At 50.2% G+C, this 18,740-nt stretch overlaps 2 protein-coding genes across 3 annotated transcripts in view; one reads left to right on the forward strand and one right to left on the reverse strand.

Moving 5' to 3' along the window:
* Positions 1-5,593: 5,593 nt before the first annotated feature.
* Positions 5,594-9,522, forward strand: PSMG4 (proteasome assembly chaperone 4). Its single transcript, XM_064161116.1, has 3 exons — positions 5,594-5,983; positions 6,112-6,187; positions 7,195-9,522. The coding sequence occupies exons 1-3, from the start codon at positions 5,795-5,797 to the stop codon at positions 7,314-7,316; spliced, it is 387 nt and encodes a 128-aa protein (XP_064017186.1). The 5' UTR covers positions 5,594-5,794; the 3' UTR covers positions 7,317-9,522.
* The window catches only part of SLC22A23 (solute carrier family 22 member 23), a 98,069-nt gene continuing 88,513 nt past the window's right edge, over positions 9,185-18,740 (reverse strand). For both annotated transcript variants that reach the window (XM_064161115.1, XM_064161114.1), the window contains 3 exons: positions 18,422-18,454; positions 17,428-17,551; positions 9,185-13,821 (listed from right to left, as the gene is read on the reverse strand). In XM_064161115.1, coding sequence (XP_064017185.1) covers positions 13,464-13,821; positions 17,428-17,551; positions 18,422-18,454 — 515 coding nt within the window. In that variant the 3' untranslated portion in view covers positions 9,185-13,463. The remainder of the gene's footprint in view (positions 13,822-17,427; positions 17,552-18,421; positions 18,455-18,740) is intronic.

An 18,740-nucleotide genomic window follows, 5' to 3' on the forward strand; every position in this document is an offset into this window, starting at 1 on the left:
CAGCAAACATTCCCTATTTCTTTCATCCTTAAACATTATTTCTCACACCCCCCCCCTAAGGACTCATCCTTGAAACCCCAAGGGCAACATGCTGCCCTGCATCCTTACCAAGTCGAGTTTCTACCAAACTCATTGCTAGGATTTGTCCTCTTAAGGAAGCAGGAGTCTTTGTAAACTGCTAGAACAAAGCATTTATTTCTTCCAAGGTCTTCTACCCCCACCCTGCTCGCTCCTCCCTGCAGTAGTATTGCGGCTGGCAGCACTGCTCCCTGTAACGCAGAGTCTGCTGTCAACTTGTTAACACTTTCTGGTTTCCCTTTGCAAAAGGTGTGGCTGTGCAAAAGAATTTTGGAGATCATTTCAAGCAGCTCTCAGGTGCCTCTGAAATGTATCTATCAAAAACCTGGAAAGGGAATAAATATAATTCTGAAGACTTAAAAAGAAAAAGAAGAAGTAAAAAGGCCCCAGATCACTCATATGTGCATTAAATCTCTGTCTTAGCAGAGAAGAAAATTACTGTTTGGAAACATTTCTTTCTTCCCAGAATCAGTTGTCCTCCCTTGTTGGGCTGGAGGGTGTTGAGCTGGGTATCATGAGCTTGCAGAAGGAAAAAGCAGCATTTGGGGGCGGGGGAGCGAAGTGCCTCAGTGCGCTGTCAGTGCAGCAGCACAACCCCTCTGCTCATAGCAGGAGACAAAGGCTTTGATCATCTGCTGTATTACAGCTGGGAGCATCCTTGCCAGGCTGGAATCTGTGGCAGAGATGAAAACAGTTTCCAGCCCTTCCTTCCCCTGGTCCTTGAAGGAATTTCTGCCACTGGGATTGCAGCAATGTGGAAAAGGGGGCAAAAGTGGGATGTGCTGGCATAGGGCTGCTGTGCCAGCACTGACATTGTCACCCAGGGTGAACACTGGAACAGACTGCCCAGGGAGGCTGTGGAGTCTCCTCTGGAGACTTGCCTGGATGTGCTACTGTGTGGCCTGCCCTGGGTGATCCTGCTTTTGGCAGGGTTGGGGGTTTGACTCTATGTTCTCTGGAGGCCTCTTCCAACCTCTAACACTCTGTGATTTCTCATGGTTTCTGAGAAGAAGGGATATTTCTGAGCAGGGAAGAATGTTTTTCAGTTGCTGTTCAAGGGCAGGACACAGATTTATTGAAGATGCAGCTTCAGCCTGTTGGGATCCTACCTGTCTTGGAAAATACAGTGAAGGAACTCTGATAGCATTTTCCTGTGTTCTGAGAACATCACAGTATCACAGTATCACAGTATCACCAAGGTTGGAAGAGACCTCACAGATCATCAAGTCCAACCCTTTACCACAGTGCCCAAGGCTAGACCATGGCACCAAGTGCCACATCCAACCTTGCCTTGAACTGCCCCAGGGACGACGACTCCACCACCTCCCCAGGCAGCCCATTCCAGTGCCTAATGACTCTCTCAGTGAAGAACTTTCTCCTCACCTCGAGCCGAAATTTCCCCTGGCGCAGCCTGAGGCTGTGTCCTCTTGTTCTGGAGCTGGCCACCTGAGAGAAGAGAGCAACCTCCTCCTGGCCACAACCACCCCTCAGGTATTGTTCTCTCATGCAAACAGGCAACACTCTCAACTTTGGATACTAGTGCCAAGTGTAATGCCATTTTCTTTTAACTCCTGAGATTTGAGACAGGTCAATGAAGCCAAAGCTATATTCTATGTAACCATCAGTAGCATCATATACACTGATGAGGAGACAGCTGTAGCTGTTTCATTAAATCATAGAATGGTTTGTGCTGGAAGGGACCTCCTAAGGTCATCTAGCCCAACCGCCTCCCCTGCAGCCAGCAGGGACATCCTCAATTGTTCCTGCCCAGGTGCAGAACCCTGCACTTGCTCCTATTGAACCTTACAAGGCTTGACATATTTCTGCTAGGAAATCATGTACATCCCTGATCTAAATGATGCTGTTTGAGAGCTGTTCTATAAACTTGGAGAGCCTGGTCTGAGCAGCCCTATCCTTAATGAACCTGACAACATTGGGCGACTCTTTAGCAACACACAGGTGTTAAGCTACTACTTGGGATATTCACTCAGCCTGCTAAACCACTGTATTGGATACAGCTGAAATGAACAAGGACAACAAGCCCAAAAGGCTGGTTTGAGTGAAGCCACCTGTGAGGGAACACTTGAGGGCTGCTGAGCAACAAAGCTTTTAAGCTCCTCTCCTTTTTCAGGAAGGACAAAGCAGAACAACCAAAGCTGACTTTGTGCTGTTAGCTTTGCTTGCAAATGGAACAAAATTAAAGAAGCAGGGTATGACTTTAAAAAGTAATGAAAGAACATGGAGAACCAGGCTGAGAGGCAGGCACTTGCTGACATGCTTGAGGAAGCAAGAAGCTGTGTGCAGGCATGTTCTGTGAGTAAGGGACTCAGTGACAAAGACCATTAACTCCCAGGCCCAGGTTAAGAAGGAAAAGATGGACAGAAATTCTGGCATCAGCAAAGGGAATGTGCCCAGAGCAATAGGGAAGAGAGCAGGAGTGTAAGTCCCATAACCATGACAACAGCAAACTACATGTAAAAAAAATACCTTTCATTCAGCTTCCAGTGCAGCCTGACTGACTACCCACTCAGTGCTGCCTTGAGAGTCAGACTCACTGCATGCTGGGGCAGTGACTTCCATGGCTAAGGACACAGCTCTTTGGGACCTAAGCAGCTGAGTCAGTCCTTAGGTCAGTAGCAGCTTGGTATTCCCTCTGTTTCAAGCACACTTTGGGTACCTCTGCCTTGCATCCCACAGGGTGACTCAAGGAGAAGTGAAGGCTGAGAGTGGATCTTATCAGCATCTGTAAATAACTGAGGGGTGGGTGTCAGGATGAAGGTGGGCAATGCCTAGTGATAGGACAAAGAACAACGGGTACAGTCTGGAACACAGGAGCTTCCACCACAACATGAGGAGAAACTTTGTGGCAAGGGTGAAAGAGCACTGGGATAGGCTGCCTGGCGAGGTTGTGGAGTCTCTGTCTCTGGAGGCTTTCAAAACCAGCATGGACACATACCTGTGCTGCCTGCCCTAGGCGACCTGCTTTGGCAAGGGTGTCGGACCAATTGATCTTTGGAGGTGCCTTCCAACCCTCAATATTCTGTGATTCTGACCAGATGAAATGTTCTCAAGTTGCCTCTGAAGAGCAGCTGACATGAACTGCTCCCTTAAAACACCTGCTTCTCCCTGCTGGTGAACCTGATGCAAATCTCCATTAGCTGCAGGTGTCTAACCACCAGGATCTCATCACCACCATTGCCACCACCTGTGTGGCTCCCAGCAGGTCTTTTGTGTCCCAGACAGAAAGCTCTGCTTTTTATTTCTGCAATGCTTCTGCCCTGTGGTAGTTCTCCCAGTTTTAGCTGGTGCTCTTTCCCTCTTGCTGAGGTCTGAGTGAGCAAGCACAGAGAGGGACACGTTGCAGAGGGAAGCATATGGGACATGCAGGCATCACTTGCTCCCGTCCGAGGTAAGTTTTGTCCCCTGTTTGTCTGTCTGATGTCTGTAGTTGTCACAGGCTAAATGCCATTTAGAAACAGGCTGTAGAGAGAGAGGAAGGCTGATTCTCAAGCCCCAGCCTCTGCATAGACTCACCTTGTAGGAGGAGACATAGGGATATGTTAGACCAGCACAAGCCTGCTGTAGCACCAGCAGCAAGGTGGGGAAAGGCATATGTGGAGTCTGCCATCATCCATACCATAATGCTTTGTGTGAGCAGATAGTGACAAATGTAGGGCAGAGGAGGTGGTCTGCAGCCCCTCCTCTTCTCTCTGAGTTGATCCTGTGCCATGGGATGTTGGGCTATGACAGCTGAGCCGGGCTGAGCTGCCTCCCGGGGTTTAGCGCGGATGCGGCAGCACAGGCAGAAATGAGCAGAGCCGAGGAGCTCTCTTCTGGCAGATGTCAGAGGAACCAGAGCGGCTTAGGGAGGAGCAGCGAGGGACAGAAGCTCCCTCCCTTTCACCATTTCTTCAATAAGAAAGTGTTGTTTCAGGATTTGAAAGTGGAAATCTTGATTTCCATACATAGGTATGAAACGGGAGGTGGAGGGAAAGCTGATAGAAGAGTCACACCTCTAGCACTAGGCTCAGTTCTGGAGCCCTCCGTACAAGAAGACTTTGAGGTGCTGGAGTGTGTGCAGAGAAGGGCAATGGCACTAGTGAAGGGTTTGTAAAACAGGTCTTGGGAGGAGCAGCTGAGGGAACTGGGGTTGTCCAGCTTGGAGAAAAGGAGATTGTTGCCAGACATTCATGCTCTCTACATCTACCTGAGAGAGGCTGGAGCAATGTGGGGTTTGATCATTTCTCCCAAGGGACAAGGGACTAGAAGAAATAGCCTCAAGTTGCACTGGGGAGGTTTAGGTTGGATATTAGAAGAAAATTCTTCACCATAAGTATTGTCAAGCCCTGGAACAGACTTCCCAGGGTGGTGGTTGAATCCCCATCTCTGGAGATGTTTAGAAGGCATAGGCATAGTGTTACAGGACCTGGGTTAGCACCAGACTTGCTAAAGTTAAGATAATGGTTGGACTTCATGATCCTGAAGGTATTTTCCAGTCAAAATGATTCTGTCATTAACTCGTTTGTTCCTTGAGCAGAGATGATCACCCTGCCTGTGGCACGATGATGGTTCCAACTGTGAAGGGCTCATAGGTATCACTGTGCCATCTGTATTTGCACCAGTAACAGACAGTATAGTTAAGGGAAATCCCTTTTCAGGAGCCCCAGCGTGGTGGGGGTTTGAAGGAACCTCTGGAGATGATTTAGCTTAAAGCAGAGTCACTGAGAGCAGGCTGCCCAGAATCACAAGGTCCAGGCAGGTTTAGAATCTCACCACAGCCTCTCCGAGCAGCCTGCTCCAGCTTTCTGATACTCTCACAGCAAAGAATGTTTTCCTTACGTTCAGACAGCAAATGACCAAGCTTATGAAAATTAGGACCAAGGATACCCGGCTCAGCTATGGTCTGGTGAAAGTGTGGTGGGCACATCCATGCCACCTCTCACGGTCCCCTGTTCTCCTGGGCTCAGCCAATCTGAGTCGGTGGCTTTGTATTCAGCTCCCCCAAGAGCTGAATAAAGCCAAGGATGCCAAGATCTCGATTCTCTTCCTCCGGAAGGCTGCACAGCATCACTCCCGCCCCTGAAACTCCCGGGGCTCCTGCCGGGTGGTTCCTGGGAGCCGCTGGGCGCCGCGCTACCGGCGCTGCCTCCGCAGCCAGCGCTTGCCCTGCCACCTAGTGGGGCTTCCTCAGCCCTGCAGCCGCACTAACCGCGGCTCCTCTGGGGCCCGCAGCCGGGGTACGGGGAGGCGTGGCGGACACGGCCCGGGAGGAGTGTGCCTTGCCCAGGGCGGGGGCGAGCCCCGCGGAAGGCAGGATGCGCACCGGGAGGGGTGGCTGGGAGAGGGCGAGCGCCGGCACTGTGCATGCTCGGCGGCAGGGCGTGAGCGCCGGGGGCAGGCTGTGAGGTGTGACCCTGCGGTGGGTGGAGTGGCGGGAGGCCAGGGCTGTGCACGGAGGAGGAGTGTGCAGGGAGCGAGCCCTGCACCGTGCGGGCGCGGAGGGGGGATTCGCCGGGGGAAGAGGGAGAGCAGTGTGCGCAGGCTGCGGGGAAGCCACCCCGGGAGACGCGCACCCACCCAGCCACCCGCGAAGTACCGGAGGTGGCGTGACCGGGGCGGGCCGGCGCCGAGATCCGCCTCCCCGGGCAGGGGGAGAGCGGGCGGCCCGCTCGGGCCTTGCGTGCTGCGGGCCTGGCCGCAGCGGGAGGAAAGGCCGATGGAGGAGGAGGAGGCGGCGGGAGACGGGGCCACGGCGGCGGGCGGCATCGCCCTGCACGACTTCAGCGGGCGGCTGGGCGAGCAGCGGGTGCATTTCCACGCCATGAGGCTGCAGGATTCGCTGTTCCTCTGGGTGGGAGCCGCGCCCGCCCTCGCCAGCCTGGCCGTCGCCATGTGCAGTCCCCGGGTGAGTGTCCCCGCAGCATCTCCCGGGATGCTGCCGGGGCGCGGTGAAAGGGTGGGAGGTGGCCAGCGGGGCCGCCAGCTCAGCTCCTTGCCGGGGTCCGATCCGTGCTCTTTGTGCTCTTCTCGCAGGACAGCATCCCGGTGGCCGCCTCGCTGCTGGGGGACCCGTCCGACACCGCCTCCGCCTCTCTCGCCCGACGCTTGGGTAGGTGCCGGGGTGAGGGCTGCGCGCTCCTGTGGTGCTCGGGGAGCGAGCAGGGGGGGCAGGTCATAGACACCAGAGTCTATTTTCAGATTATCAAGCCCATCACGACCGCTAAAACCCGTCCCGCAGCACCACCTCTACGCTGGCTTGCATCTCCCGAGGCGTGGGGACTCTGCCTTGGGCAGCCGGTCCCGTGGCTTGACAAGCCTTTTGGTAAACAAATCGTTCCTCACGCCCGACCTAAGTTGTCTCTGGCACAACTTGAGACCGTTTCTCTCATCCTGTCCCTCGTTCTTTGAGAGAAGAGACCAACCCCTGCCTTGCTCCAGCCTCCTTTCAGGTGGTTGTAGAGGGTGAGCTGGTCTCCCTTGACCCTCCTTTTCTCTGGACTAAACAACCCCAGCTCCCTCAGCCGCCCCTCACAAGACTTACTCTCCAGACCATCAGCTTTGTTGCCCTTCTCTGGACCTACTCCAGCACCTCAATGTCTTTCATGTAGTGAGGGCTCCGAAACTGAACCCAGTATTTGAGGTGCAGCTTCACCAGTGTCCCTGTACAGGGGGATGATCTGTGCTCTGGTCCTGCCACCCACACTGCTTCTTATGGAACATGTGGGTTGGACCTGGGCAGGACCATTTCCAGTGGCCTTTGGCCCACCTGCTCTGGTGTGGGTTTCACTACGAACTTCACTTATTTCTGAAGCATCCAAAATCCACCAAAAGCACTGCAAGGATTTCCAGTGACTAATGGCATTTTGCATCAGCCCAAAACTTAGCTAAGAGTCACCAGGTTCATACTGCCTATTTTGATGATGCACAGAGGTTTGCTCAATGTGCCAGTGCTCAGATCCTTGTTCTCCTGTTCCTCTATGGCTGCATCCAGCACAGGAAGAGTGGAGAATGTTGCATTGGAAATCTCCACGATGCAGGTTTTTAAGGGCTCGCTTGAACACCATCATCACCTGATACAAAGCAAACTAGAGCTGACAACTCCATTTTGTGTTTTAGCCAGCAAGACCAAAAAACAGATCTTTGTCAGCTACAATCTTCAGAACACAGACAGCAGTTTCACCTTGCTCATAGAGAACAGGATCAAAGAAGAGATGATGGCTTTCCCAGAGAAGTTTTGACTTTGCCCTGCTGTGAAACAGCCTGAAGTTTTTGTTTTAGAAAAACTGGTTGCAAGTTTCACTCTGATGGCAAGTTGTTATGTTTGGGTTGTACTATTTTGACTGAATTTGCAATTATTAAATATAGGTGGATGGAAATAGAGCTGGACCAGAAATTGATTATTCCCTCCCCCTCCGATTTCCTGCCTTAAGTAGGGATTGAGTAGAGTAGAAAATAGGCTGCAGTGTGTGAACATCATTGTAAAAGTGCCTGGATTCCATTCAGTACTGGGATTTGCTAGGAAATGATTCCAAATTCTAGCTGTACAGTTGATCAGCCATGGACTAGGACTGAACATAGCATGCCAGCTTTTAGTGGCCTAGTAAAGGGTCCTCACACTTTGGCACTGTAAAGCCATGACATACAGCAAATATTAGTTTGCTCCTTTCAGCCCTGCTGGTTGTAGCAGTAGAGTTAAACTGGGTTTCCTTCTGTGTCTGGAGCACTGGGAACACCAAAAGAGCCTAATGAAGAGTTAATCTGTACGTCCCCAAGAAGGAAGAAAACACACCTGGAATTGTGGAGCAATAGGTAAATCTGCTGGCTTACTGGAAGAGCATTGTATGTGCAAACTAAGCAGATTCCTAGAATCAGCCTTGTTGGAAGAGACCTCCAAGATCAGCCACTCCAACCTAGCACCCAGCCCTAGCCACTCAACCAGACCATGGCACTAAGTGCCTCAGCCAGGATTTTCTTGAACACCTCCAGGGACGGTGACTCCACCACCTCCCTGGGCAGCCCATTCCAATGCCAATCACTCTCTCTGAGAAGAACTTTCTCCTAACATCCAGCCTATAATTCCCCCAGCACAACTTGAGACTTTGTCCCCTTGTTCTGTTGCTGGTTGTCTGGGAGAAGAGACCAACCCCCACCTGGCTACAACCTTCCTTCAGGTAGTTGTAGACAGCAATGAGCTCTGCCCTGAGCCTCCTCTTCTGCAGGCTGCACACCCCCAGCTGCCTCAGTCTCTCCTCATAGGGTTTGTGTTCCAGGCCTTTCACCAGCTTTGTCACCCTTCTCTGGACACGTTCCAGCACCTCAACAAAATTCATTAGAGAAGTCAGAGCAATCACCACTGCCACAAAGCAACCTGCTGCTCTCTGGACCTGTGTTTAGGTAGAGTGGATTTTTGTTCAAAAGCAGACCCAGAGGCTGTTGTGTTCAATGAGAAGTGCAGGGAACAGGAAACTCGACTACAACCCCTAAAGCAGCTGTGGAGGCAACAGCACGGTGGGCATTGGCAGATGCCAATACAGGCTGTGGCACGCTATGGCACTTTGGAGGCACCCCAGGAGTTGCAGGTTCTCTCCGTTGCAAGTTGAGCCCTGATTCAGCCGTAAGCTTCTGACACAAAACTGGTGCTGCTGCTCTGAAGAAATTACAGACAAAACACAGTGAACTTACCCTGCTGTGGTGCCAAAATCAGCTACTGGAAACTCTGAGAAGTTGATATAGAAGGTACAGCTCCTGACAAGTCGCATCTGAAGGCTTAGATGTTGCAGGTTTGATGTGGGTGTAGAGGGCCCTTCTTTACCTGGTGGGATCAGGTCCTTGGCTGCAGTTCAGCGTCAGAGCAGCAAAAGCAACTGCTGGAGAGTGTTTTCTTTTTAATTTATACCACCCAGTCAACTGTTCTGTGATTGACTGTAAAGGATAATTAGCTACCAATCAATGTGCTGATTTAGTTTGCCTGACTTACAGGCAGCTCATGCCGTTTGGAAAGGAAGGTAGGGCTGTTTGATGAGGTGTCAACAACCCGGGACAATGAGCTGCAGCTGGGCTGTTCCAGAGCCACTGTAAGAGAGCCAGACCACAAGGAGAGCAAACCGATGGGACAATGTCATTTTATTCTGTACATTTACATACAAAGTTCTTCTCAGTAGGTACAACAGATGTAACATCATGCAGACATTTAGCTTGTAAGACTTGTTTTCAGTACTTGATTTAAGCTTGTGCTATGAGGAAGCACCACCAGACTATTATTCATGGTCAGAAACATACAGTAACACGATTCTTTAGAACTTCATCAGAAACTGAAACGGGGAGGGAGGTCTCATCCACTGGACAGAACACACTGCACTCCTTTCCCCAGACGCTTTACACAACACATTTAAAATGAGGTTTGTCATTTTGCTTTGAAAAAAAAAAACAAAAAGGAAGAAATAAGAGGGTGAGAGGGAGAGAGATCATCCACCCTCCCCTGCTTCCATAGTGTTGTCTTATGTGCTGGCTACAGGCTCGACTTGACATTCACAGAGTTCAGTTAATGGCACTTCTGCTTCCAATTTAGTGACCTTTACTGTTTAGCTCCAGGAAGTGGCAACAGTTCAGCAAAATATTTCCATGGGAAAAAAAAAAGGAAAAAAGAAACAAACAGAAGTCTGCTGAAGAAAAAAAAAAAACAAACTAAAAAGCAAACCACAGAACTGCTTTTTCTGAGTGGCTGCACACCACCTGCCAACAGGCTGACTGTTGTTAGCTGCCTGCAGCGTTTGGCCACAAAAGCATCACTGAAACACCTTAAGAAGGGGACAAAGCCCTCCCCAAGATCAAGCATAGTGTCAGGTTCACATTTTTGTTTCAACTTGCAAAGATGGAAAAAAGCTCTTAAATTTTAAACCCAAAGAAAAATGCTCTGATGGGCTGAGAGCTTGCTGAAGGTTCACAAGGCCAAAAAAGACAGGACAACTTTGACTTTGTGGTGGCCAGAAAGAGCCACCTGAGAAAAGCCTTTTCCTGGTGCTGTTGAGGAGATGCAGCTGAGGAGGTGATGTTGGAGCAGACTGAGACTCCAGCAGAGCCCTGTCCTGCCATGGGATTGGGCAGAGCACAGTAAGCACCTCCTTTGTGCCCTGCTGCATCCATCACCTGGTACCCAGCTCCTCCACACAAGATACGCTTAAGCCAAGGCTTTCCAACCCTCTGGAGTGTGTGTGGAGAAAAAAAAATGGGATCACAGAAGCGTTCACCTTTCCAGGGAAAGGAGCAAAACTGGAGCTGCCAAGGCAGGAAATTAGTTGGTGGTTCAGTGTTATGACAGAGGCAGAGGGCCAGACCAACATGAGAAGCTGCAGAAGATCAGTATCGACTACCAGCTGACAGCCCAAAACCCCTCACCCCAAACAAGCAGCAAATCAAGTCAATTTCAGAAGGATTTAATTAAAAAAAATACCAATTGCTGCATGTTCCTGTCACCTTGCTTGGTTCCTGTAGGAACGCTGATGTGTTTAAACAGCCATTCTCTTCCCTGGGCCTGTCTGTCAGCAGAGGGCAACCACCAGAATGGGAAACGTTAAAGCACTGTGGACAACAGCAGGCAGCACACCAGGACCACCGACCATGCTGGAAGCAGCTCTGTGGATGGGCTACAAGAGCTGAACTGCAGCTTGAGCACCCAGATGCAGAGCCCATGCAGGAGGAAACTGCTGGCCCTGCAGCAGGATGGATGGTGTGACGCTGCTCTCCGCCTCTGCACTGCCACTTTTGCCACCTTCAGGCCCCTTCTCTCTTCTCTTCGACTTGGTTTGCTTCTTCAGGGTTTGTTGTAGTTGTTGTTGTTGTTTTTCCTGTGGTGAGACTTCTTCCCCCTCACCTCACTCCCCATCTCCAGCCTGTGGGGCTTGCAGCAAGCGTCTTGCATTGAAGGCGAAAGGTATTGCACAAGTTTGGCACGTGAATACTGCGCAAAGGGGTAAGGGCTGGGATGTCTCCTGCAGGTGAACACAGGCTGCAGGAGTCTCAGCACAGAATGGGATGAAAAGCAGCCGTGCCCACTCTCAACAGTAAAACTGGAGTGTAAGGAAGGTCAGGCTCTTGGTGCCCCAGCAAGCCTAGCAAAGGTGAAGAAAAAAAATTCCCAGTAGTGTAACTTTGGGCAAAACCACCATCAACTGGTCCAGTGTTTCTCAGGGGGCTCAAGAAGAACCCGGGTGTCCACATCTGTAGGAAAATTAGCAGCTTTAGGACAACATTGTTACTCTGAAGGCAACAATCTCTGCCACTTCCGCAGGTTTAAGTGTCCCCTTGCCCTTGTCGGCGACTGAGGCTGCTACTCCAATTTACTGGGGACTTAAGAGGGCAGCCTAATGGAGGATGGAAATTGTTAGGTACAGTAGTTAATCAACAATATACACAGCAAAGGAGGACAGGGGGAGGGGAGGGAGAGGAGGAAAGTGCAAACGGGTGCTTTCCATGCGTGGGAGCACAAGATGTACATCAAACCAAGTGGCAATCGTATGGACACTCAACACAACATCAACATCCTGCTGCCCTGTTTATCTCGGCGTCTGCGCTAAGGAGCAATCACAAATGGGTGTCCTGTGCCGGACAGGAGAGGAGCCAGAGCAGGCAGAGTGACTGCAATGCAAGAAGCTCTTTGTTTACTAGGTCCTTGCATTGAATGGGATCTTCACCCTATTCAGGCAGGGATGGCTGGTCTAGGGGCTAGAGGAGTCAGGTGGCCACTATCAAAGTGCCACCTGTGCAGTAGGAGACAAACTGGATGTTCACTGTGCTCATCCTAGAGTAGGATCAAGCAAATTTAACTAAAGTGGTTTAGTTTTTGTTTTGTTTTGGGGTTTGTTCTGAATGAAAATTCTACAAGAGCAGTTGGGGACTGGGGGAAAATATGAGTGAGTTCACTGGATACTCAAGTGAGAACAAGAACACATCTCTCAAGACAGCCAACAGCAGGCTGTAAATCATTATTCACAGGCTATCAATTCATTCCTTCCCAGTGGTCATTTTGTCCACCTACACTGTAGTCAAGGTCAGGCTTGATGGGGCTCTGAGTAACCTGCTCTCAAGGTGTCCCTGCTCGCTGCAGGGGCACTGGACTAGATGACCTTTAAAGGTCCCTTTTCATTCTGTTATTCTATGGTTGAAAATCCAAACCTTGGTTCTAAACCCAGGTAAGGCAATGCCAGCACACTTGCTTCCCAGGAGCAGGAATCCCACCTGTGCTGCCTCTTGGGACAAAAGTACAGGTTTGTAGCCCATACTCCTTACTTTTTGTCCTTGTTGGTCCATGCTCTTCTCCTGGAGCAGTTCATTTGAGGGTTTGGGCCTTCCAGTAATTAAAGCCATTCTGGGCACATCAGATCTTTATATCATCGGTCAAATCATTTACATCATCTACATTTACAAGCAAGAACTGTTTAAAAGAGATGAATAGAGTCTAAAAACACAGCAGGCTGGTTCTCACTGAAAAACCAGCACGTTTGGGCAGGATTTTCTTCACTGGATAACAACCCCAACTAATTTAGAAAGTAACTGTTAAGTGCACCTGGGCTACAAATACAAAGAGAAGCTGCCTAAAATGCAGTCAGAGTTTGAGTCACAGCAGGTTTTGCTTATTGGTTGTTTGTGTGGGGTTTTCTTTTTTCCCTTCTTTTGGATGTTGGTTTATTATTTTGGTGTATACAAACACAGCAGGCAACCTGGGTGCTTGGACGTTCTCAGACAGTCAGAAGAATGTCCTGTAAGTCGAAATCTCAATCAATTCAACTTTGCAGTGGATCTCTCTTTTCCTTTAAAGAAACACAAAAAAAACCAAACCAGAAAACAACTCCCTCCCCTCCCCCCACGGTTTCTCTCTTGGAATGGCTGCACCAATTATAACCAGATGGCTTCGTTTGTGTTATCTATGACAGGAAAAGGAAATAAAGTGCTTCTTGAGAATAAATCAAAATAAATATACTTATTTAATGGCAGGAAAAAAAAAAAAGAGAGTTCTGAAGGGCTACCTCCAGCTAAGTCTTTTCTCAGGTGAGTCTTTTTCCCCACCATTTTTTTTTTCCAAGAGTGATCTGCACAACAGTTGAAGATGCCAAATGTTGCTTTAGCAGCAGAGTTGAATTCCCCCCAAGTCTGGTCTGCTCTGTCACTGGTTTGTAGATTCTGTGCAAAACACCTTTGCCCCAAGTGCTGCTCTTCCTGCACAACAGCGTCAAATAAAATACAAAAGAAGGAGGAGATGGGGAGAAAACAAACAAAACAACAAACTAAAACCAACCCAACAACAAAAAAAAACAACCCACAGAACCAAAACAATCCCAAACCCAGCCCCCAAAAAACCTAAGGAGGGAAAAGGTGAACTCTCCACCCGGTTACATGGACTTCATGCCGTTGGCAGTGGTGTTCTCCGAGATGCCGTCGCTGACAGCCGCCGAGTCGTGGAGGCCGGAGTAGTCCTTGAGCTCAGAGTTTGTCAGGAGCAGCGGCTGCTCACCCTTGCGGTGCGGCAGCAGGGGCTGCCGGGTGTAATGTTCCCCGTCCGGGATGTTCTCGGGCAGGTTCTGGTTCTTGCTCTCCGGCAGCAGCAGGATGCAGATGATGCAGATGAGCGTACAGCAGGCGAAGATGACGTGGTGGAGGAAGTAGCCTTTCTGGTTGTGGAGCTCCATGATGGGGGCAGTCAGGCGTCCAAAGCCTGCACTGGCCAGGACCAGCCCCAGGCCACCTCCCCTGCAAGGACAGCAAAGATGAAAGCCTGGCCCTGCAACCAACCCCTACCGACACAGCCCCAACAGTACTGCAGCCTTAATGTGTCCCCCAGGTTAACCAACCCCCTGCCTGCCATCACTCCAGCATCACACATCTCTCTCTGGATTGCTCACACTGCAGTTACTCCAGCCAGGAGTTGCTTTGCTGCTGCAGATCACTGTTGCCTAATTGCTTGGGAAACAAAATCCCAGCCTGGTGGAATTCTCAAAAACATCTGGAGAGATTCCAGACCTGTTTGGGCATCGTGATCCTGGACAACCTGCTCTGAGTGACACTGCCTCAGCAGGGCTGTTGGACCAGGGGAGATTTAGGCTGGAGGTGAGGAGAAAGTTCTTCACTGAGAGAGTCATTGGACACTGGAATGGGCTGCCCGGGGAGGTGGTGGAGTCGCCGTCTCTGGAGCTGTTCAAGGCAAGGTTGGACGTGGCACTTGGTGCCATGGTCTAGCCTTGAGCTCTGTGGTAAAGGGTTGGACTTGATGATCTATGAGATCTCTTCCAACCCTGATGATACTATGATACTGTGACTAGATGATCTCCAAAGGCCCCCTCCAACCCCCATCATGCTGGGATTCTCTAACGCCACCTATATGCAAACTCTCTGCTGATCAGATGGGCTCAGGTGCTTCAGTCCCTGGCTCAAATGCAGAGACAAAACTATTAACAATAACTGGACCTTACAGGAGACAGAAGAATGGCTTTGCATCAGCTTCCTGGGAAAAAACATCTCATCAGCTATCGAGTGCAGCTGAAATCACAGTGCTATAATCCTACAGATGCCAAATACGCTCAGCCGAGAGCAGTATTAAAGCTCACCAAATCCTTTCCAAAATCTGCTGTTGCTCACTTGGCAACTACAGGGCAGCAAGCACAGGACTCAGTGAGAGTGCTGAGACCCTGGCACAGGTTGATCAGAGAGGTGGTAGAATTCCCCATCCCTGCTGGAAACACTCCAGGTTGTGTTGTCTGGGGGTCTGAGCGACCTGCTGTAGTCAAAGATGTTCCTTGCTCACTGCCGGGGAGTGGGGGGCTTGGACTAGGTAACTTTAAAGGGTCCTTTCCAATTCAAAGCATGGCTCTGGGGACACTAATGGGATCAAAACTTCACCTATGGAGCTTCAGATTCTGCACCTTTCACAGCCAGCAGCCGTTTTCCCAAAGGCTGCTGAATCCCTCATGAAGCACTTGCCAGCTTCCTGATGGCAATTTGGGAGCCCAGCTGAATGCAGGCATTGTGCCGCTGGCCTCCCTACAGCTTCATTAATACACTCACACGAGTCACCGACACAGCCAGCTCGGGACGCATGGAAAATCACCCTTCAGGCTGGCTCTGGAGCAACAAAAGCCCAGCTCATTTCCATCAGGCTTTGACATGGCTACATTGTACCCCAACCCCTGAGAAGGACCTGAGGTGAGTTTTAAAAGCTGCTGGAGAAGGACATCAAGCAAGCTGAAAGGAAACAGGAAAAGGCAACAACAAAGGCTGCTCTGTCAGTGCAGGTCAAGTGGCTTCTGATTTGGAGGAGGGGAAAAAAGGAACTTTTTCCATTATGATGTCAGCAATGAAAGCAGGCATTAATTTATCTGGTGCCATCAAAACCTGGAAGAAGGTGGCTTGAAAATACCTCTGGGTCTATGCCCTAGAAGAGTTTTTTAATGTTTGCTGCTGCAAACGTGAAAATGGGGAAAAAAGAAAAACAAACAAACAAACAACCGAAAGGAAAACTGGAAATACTGCCAGGGGAGCAGGGAGATGTCAATCCTGTCTTCAGATGGCTATTTGTCTGGCCTGAGCAAATAGGCTGACACAGCATGGCTCACGGTACAGAAGAACCAGAAAGCTGCTCAAGCTGGAAGAGACTCTGTGAGCACCTACTGCAGCCACCTGCACGAAGCAGGCTTGATGCTGAATTGAGACCTCAACTGGGACAAGAACCAGACCTGGCTTTCAAGGGTGGTGGCCAAAGGTGTCCTGGTCTTACTGTGATCCTCTCTGATGAGGAAAGGCTGAGAGACCTGGGGCTGTTTAGCCTGGAGAAGAGCAGGCTGAGAGGGGATCTTCTCAATGCCGATCATCAGCTAAAGGGTGGAGGGCAAGAGGATCCACCTGACCAGGAGGAAGAAGTTCTTTGATATGAGCGTGCTGGATCCCACAAGCAGGCTGCCCAGAGAGGTTGTGGGGTCCTTCTCTGGAGAGATTCCAAACCTGCCAAGACATTGCAATCCCAGGCAGCCTGCTGTGGGTGCCCCTGCTTTAGCAGGAGGGTTGGACTAGATAATCACTAGAGGTCACTTCTAACCCCCACCAGCCTGGGACCCAGGGAAACTGTCCAGGTTTTAACTCAGCCAGCAGCCAGCCCATTCACAGCTTCCCAGACTGGGAATACAACCAGGGCATCCTGTGTAGTAGGTGAGAATTCTACCACTGAAGCACTACTGCAATACTCTTCACCTACCTCCCCTCCAGGTGGGCAAGGAGAAAAAGAACCTGGGAGTCAGAGCTAAGGGAGAGCTACTGGTACCTGATAACACAAAGGCAGATTCTGGAGGGGTACAGACAGAGCAAAACAGCAGACACAAGCAAAGCCAAGCCAGAAAAGCAGCAACCCTGCACAGAAGCAAGGAAAATGCAAGAAAAACCTGGAACAAGAAACCTGATGACTTGATCTGCAATAAAGGCAGACTTGCAGACCACCTCTCTGCACCAAAAGCACTTAACCCTTCTTGACATTGCAACACCTCCTTTATACTGAAGCACCCCAGAACTGGCCTGATTAACCTGCCTGATGAAGGAGGGGATTGCATGTCCTTGTCTTGGAGGAAGGGACTGCCCCCCCATAGTCAGAACTGGTGAAACCACACCTTGAATACTGGGTTCAGTTTTGGACTTCTAACTACAAGAAGGCCATTGAGGTGCTGATGAAGGGTCTGGAGTTCTTGTGCGGACTGGCTGAGAAACCAGGCTTGTTCAGCCTGGAGAAGAGGTGGCTGAGGGGAGACCTTCTTGCTCTCTGCAACTCCCTGACAGGAGGCTGGAGTGAGGTAGGGTTCAGTCTCTTCTCCCAAGCAGCAAGTGATAAAACAAGAAGAAACAGCCTCAAGAAGCACCAGGGAAAGTTCAAGTTGGGCATGAGAAACAATTTCTTCCCCAAAGGGTTGTCAAGCCTGCAACAGCTCGCTCAGGGCAGAGGTGGAGTCTCCATCCCTAGAGAGACTGAAAAGCCATGTAGATGTGGTGCTGAGGGACATGGTTTAGTGGTGACCTGGCTGTGCTGGGTTAGCAGCTGGACTTGATGATCTGTAAAGCCTCTTCCAAGCACAACGATTCTGTGAGGCTATGATTCTGTGATGTGACACAAGGTGGAGCCCTTGGAAACAAAGCCTTTCTGTTTGTGAGCAGGCATTTATTTACGGAGACCAACTGCAGAGACATTAAAGAGTGATCCTAAACCGGCTGTGAGGTCTCGAATTTCAAGGGATTCCCCCTGCCGTGCAAGGCATTAAGTTACCAATTAGATGAGGACAGTTGCATCCCTGCCCCTTGAAGCGGAGAGGTCCGAGGTCTCACCTGATGACTGTGGGTGTGATTTCGGCACAGAAGAACACGCTGAGGCTTCCCACGGCATGCGATGAAAACATACCCACGATGGAAAAGGCAGTGGAGAACTTGTCTTTGACGCTGTCACTCATACCTGCCGACACAAGGGTGCTCATCAGAAGTGAAAATGAGGACGAACCTCCCAAGGAAGGAAACAAGAAAAGGAGTTTCACCTTACTCATTCCCCCTAGACAAGTACCTGAGTCATCTGCACTACTAATTTAAAACTGGCATTTATAAAACCCACTGCTCAAGTACCCAGGACAGAAGCAGGCATGAACAAAATTATAATATGCCAAAAATGGTAGCTGTCTCAGAATGTCCCAGCCACTACACAAAGGTAACCCTCCCCCTTCCAAAATACACATCTTGGGCAGTCTTCTAGGCGCCAGTTTCTGCTCTCCCACATCTGACAGACAAGGCAGACAGCACTTAATAAGTTGCCCAGCATCTGACACAGCTTGGTGGTGGCTCAGGCACTGGCAAAGATCAAGAGACAAGAGAGCAAAGGAATAAAAGCATTGCCACCTCCATGGTGGCTGGTATAGGCTGGATGTCAGGAGGAGGTTCTCAACAGAGAGTGATTGGCATTGGAATGGGCTGCCCAGAGAGGTAGTGGAGTCACCATCTCTGGAGGTGTTCAAGAAAAGACTGGCTGAGGCACTTAGTGCCATGGTCTAGTTGAGTGGATAGGGCTGGGTGCTAGGCTGGACTGGATGATCTTGGAGGTCTCTTCCAACCTGGTTGATCCATCCAGTCTCATCCAGTCCCCTTCCAACCCAAACTATACTACAGTTCTATCATAGAATCAACCAGTTTGGAAGAAACCTCCCACATCATCCAGTCCAACCTACTACTCAGCTCCGCACCAGCAACCCTGCTCTGAGAGCTTTGACTCCCAGATCCCCCTGCTCCCAGGGAAGTGCCTCCTGCATGATGCAGACTTGTCCATAAACCACCATACCTGAGTCTGGAAGTTGACTGTATTTTCCAATCACTGGATCCAAGGCCACAGAAGTTTGGATATGATGAAAATCAGAGAGGAAGGGAGACAAAACAAGAGCACATTGTTACATAGTTATTTATTGAAAGGAACAGAAAACAAACCCTGTGAATCCCATGTGCCACTCTCACCCCCTCACACACTTCTTCCCCATGCCACTGACTGGCACATCTTCCCATGGCCACCAGATAGGACACATCATTATTTCCAAGCCCCTTTCAGCTGGAGGACAGCATGCTAATGAGACAGTGAAAACAAACCAGGCAGCACAGCGTTTTTA

This window comes from Pogoniulus pusillus, chromosome 21 (genome assembly GCF_015220805.1).
Source record: "Pogoniulus pusillus isolate bPogPus1 chromosome 21, bPogPus1.pri, whole genome shotgun sequence".
NCBI lineage: Eukaryota > Metazoa > Chordata > Aves > Piciformes > Lybiidae > Pogoniulus > Pogoniulus pusillus.

What these genes read in the sequence shown, in the direction of transcription:
- PSMG4 (XM_064161116.1), top strand. Translation starts at nt 5,795, where the DNA reads ATGGAGGAGGAGGAGGCGGCGGGAGACGGGGCCACGGCGGCGGGCGGC. An exon ending in TCGCCATGTGCAGTCCCCGG is followed by an intron (nt 5,984 to 6,111) that starts GTGAGTGTCCCC and finishes CTCTTCTCGCAG; the next exon opens with GACAGCATCCCGGTGGCCGC. An exon ending in CTCTCTCGCCCGACGCTTGG is followed by an intron (nt 6,188 to 7,194) that starts GTAGGTGCCGGG and finishes TTTGTGTTTTAG; the next exon opens with CCAGCAAGACCAAAAAACAG.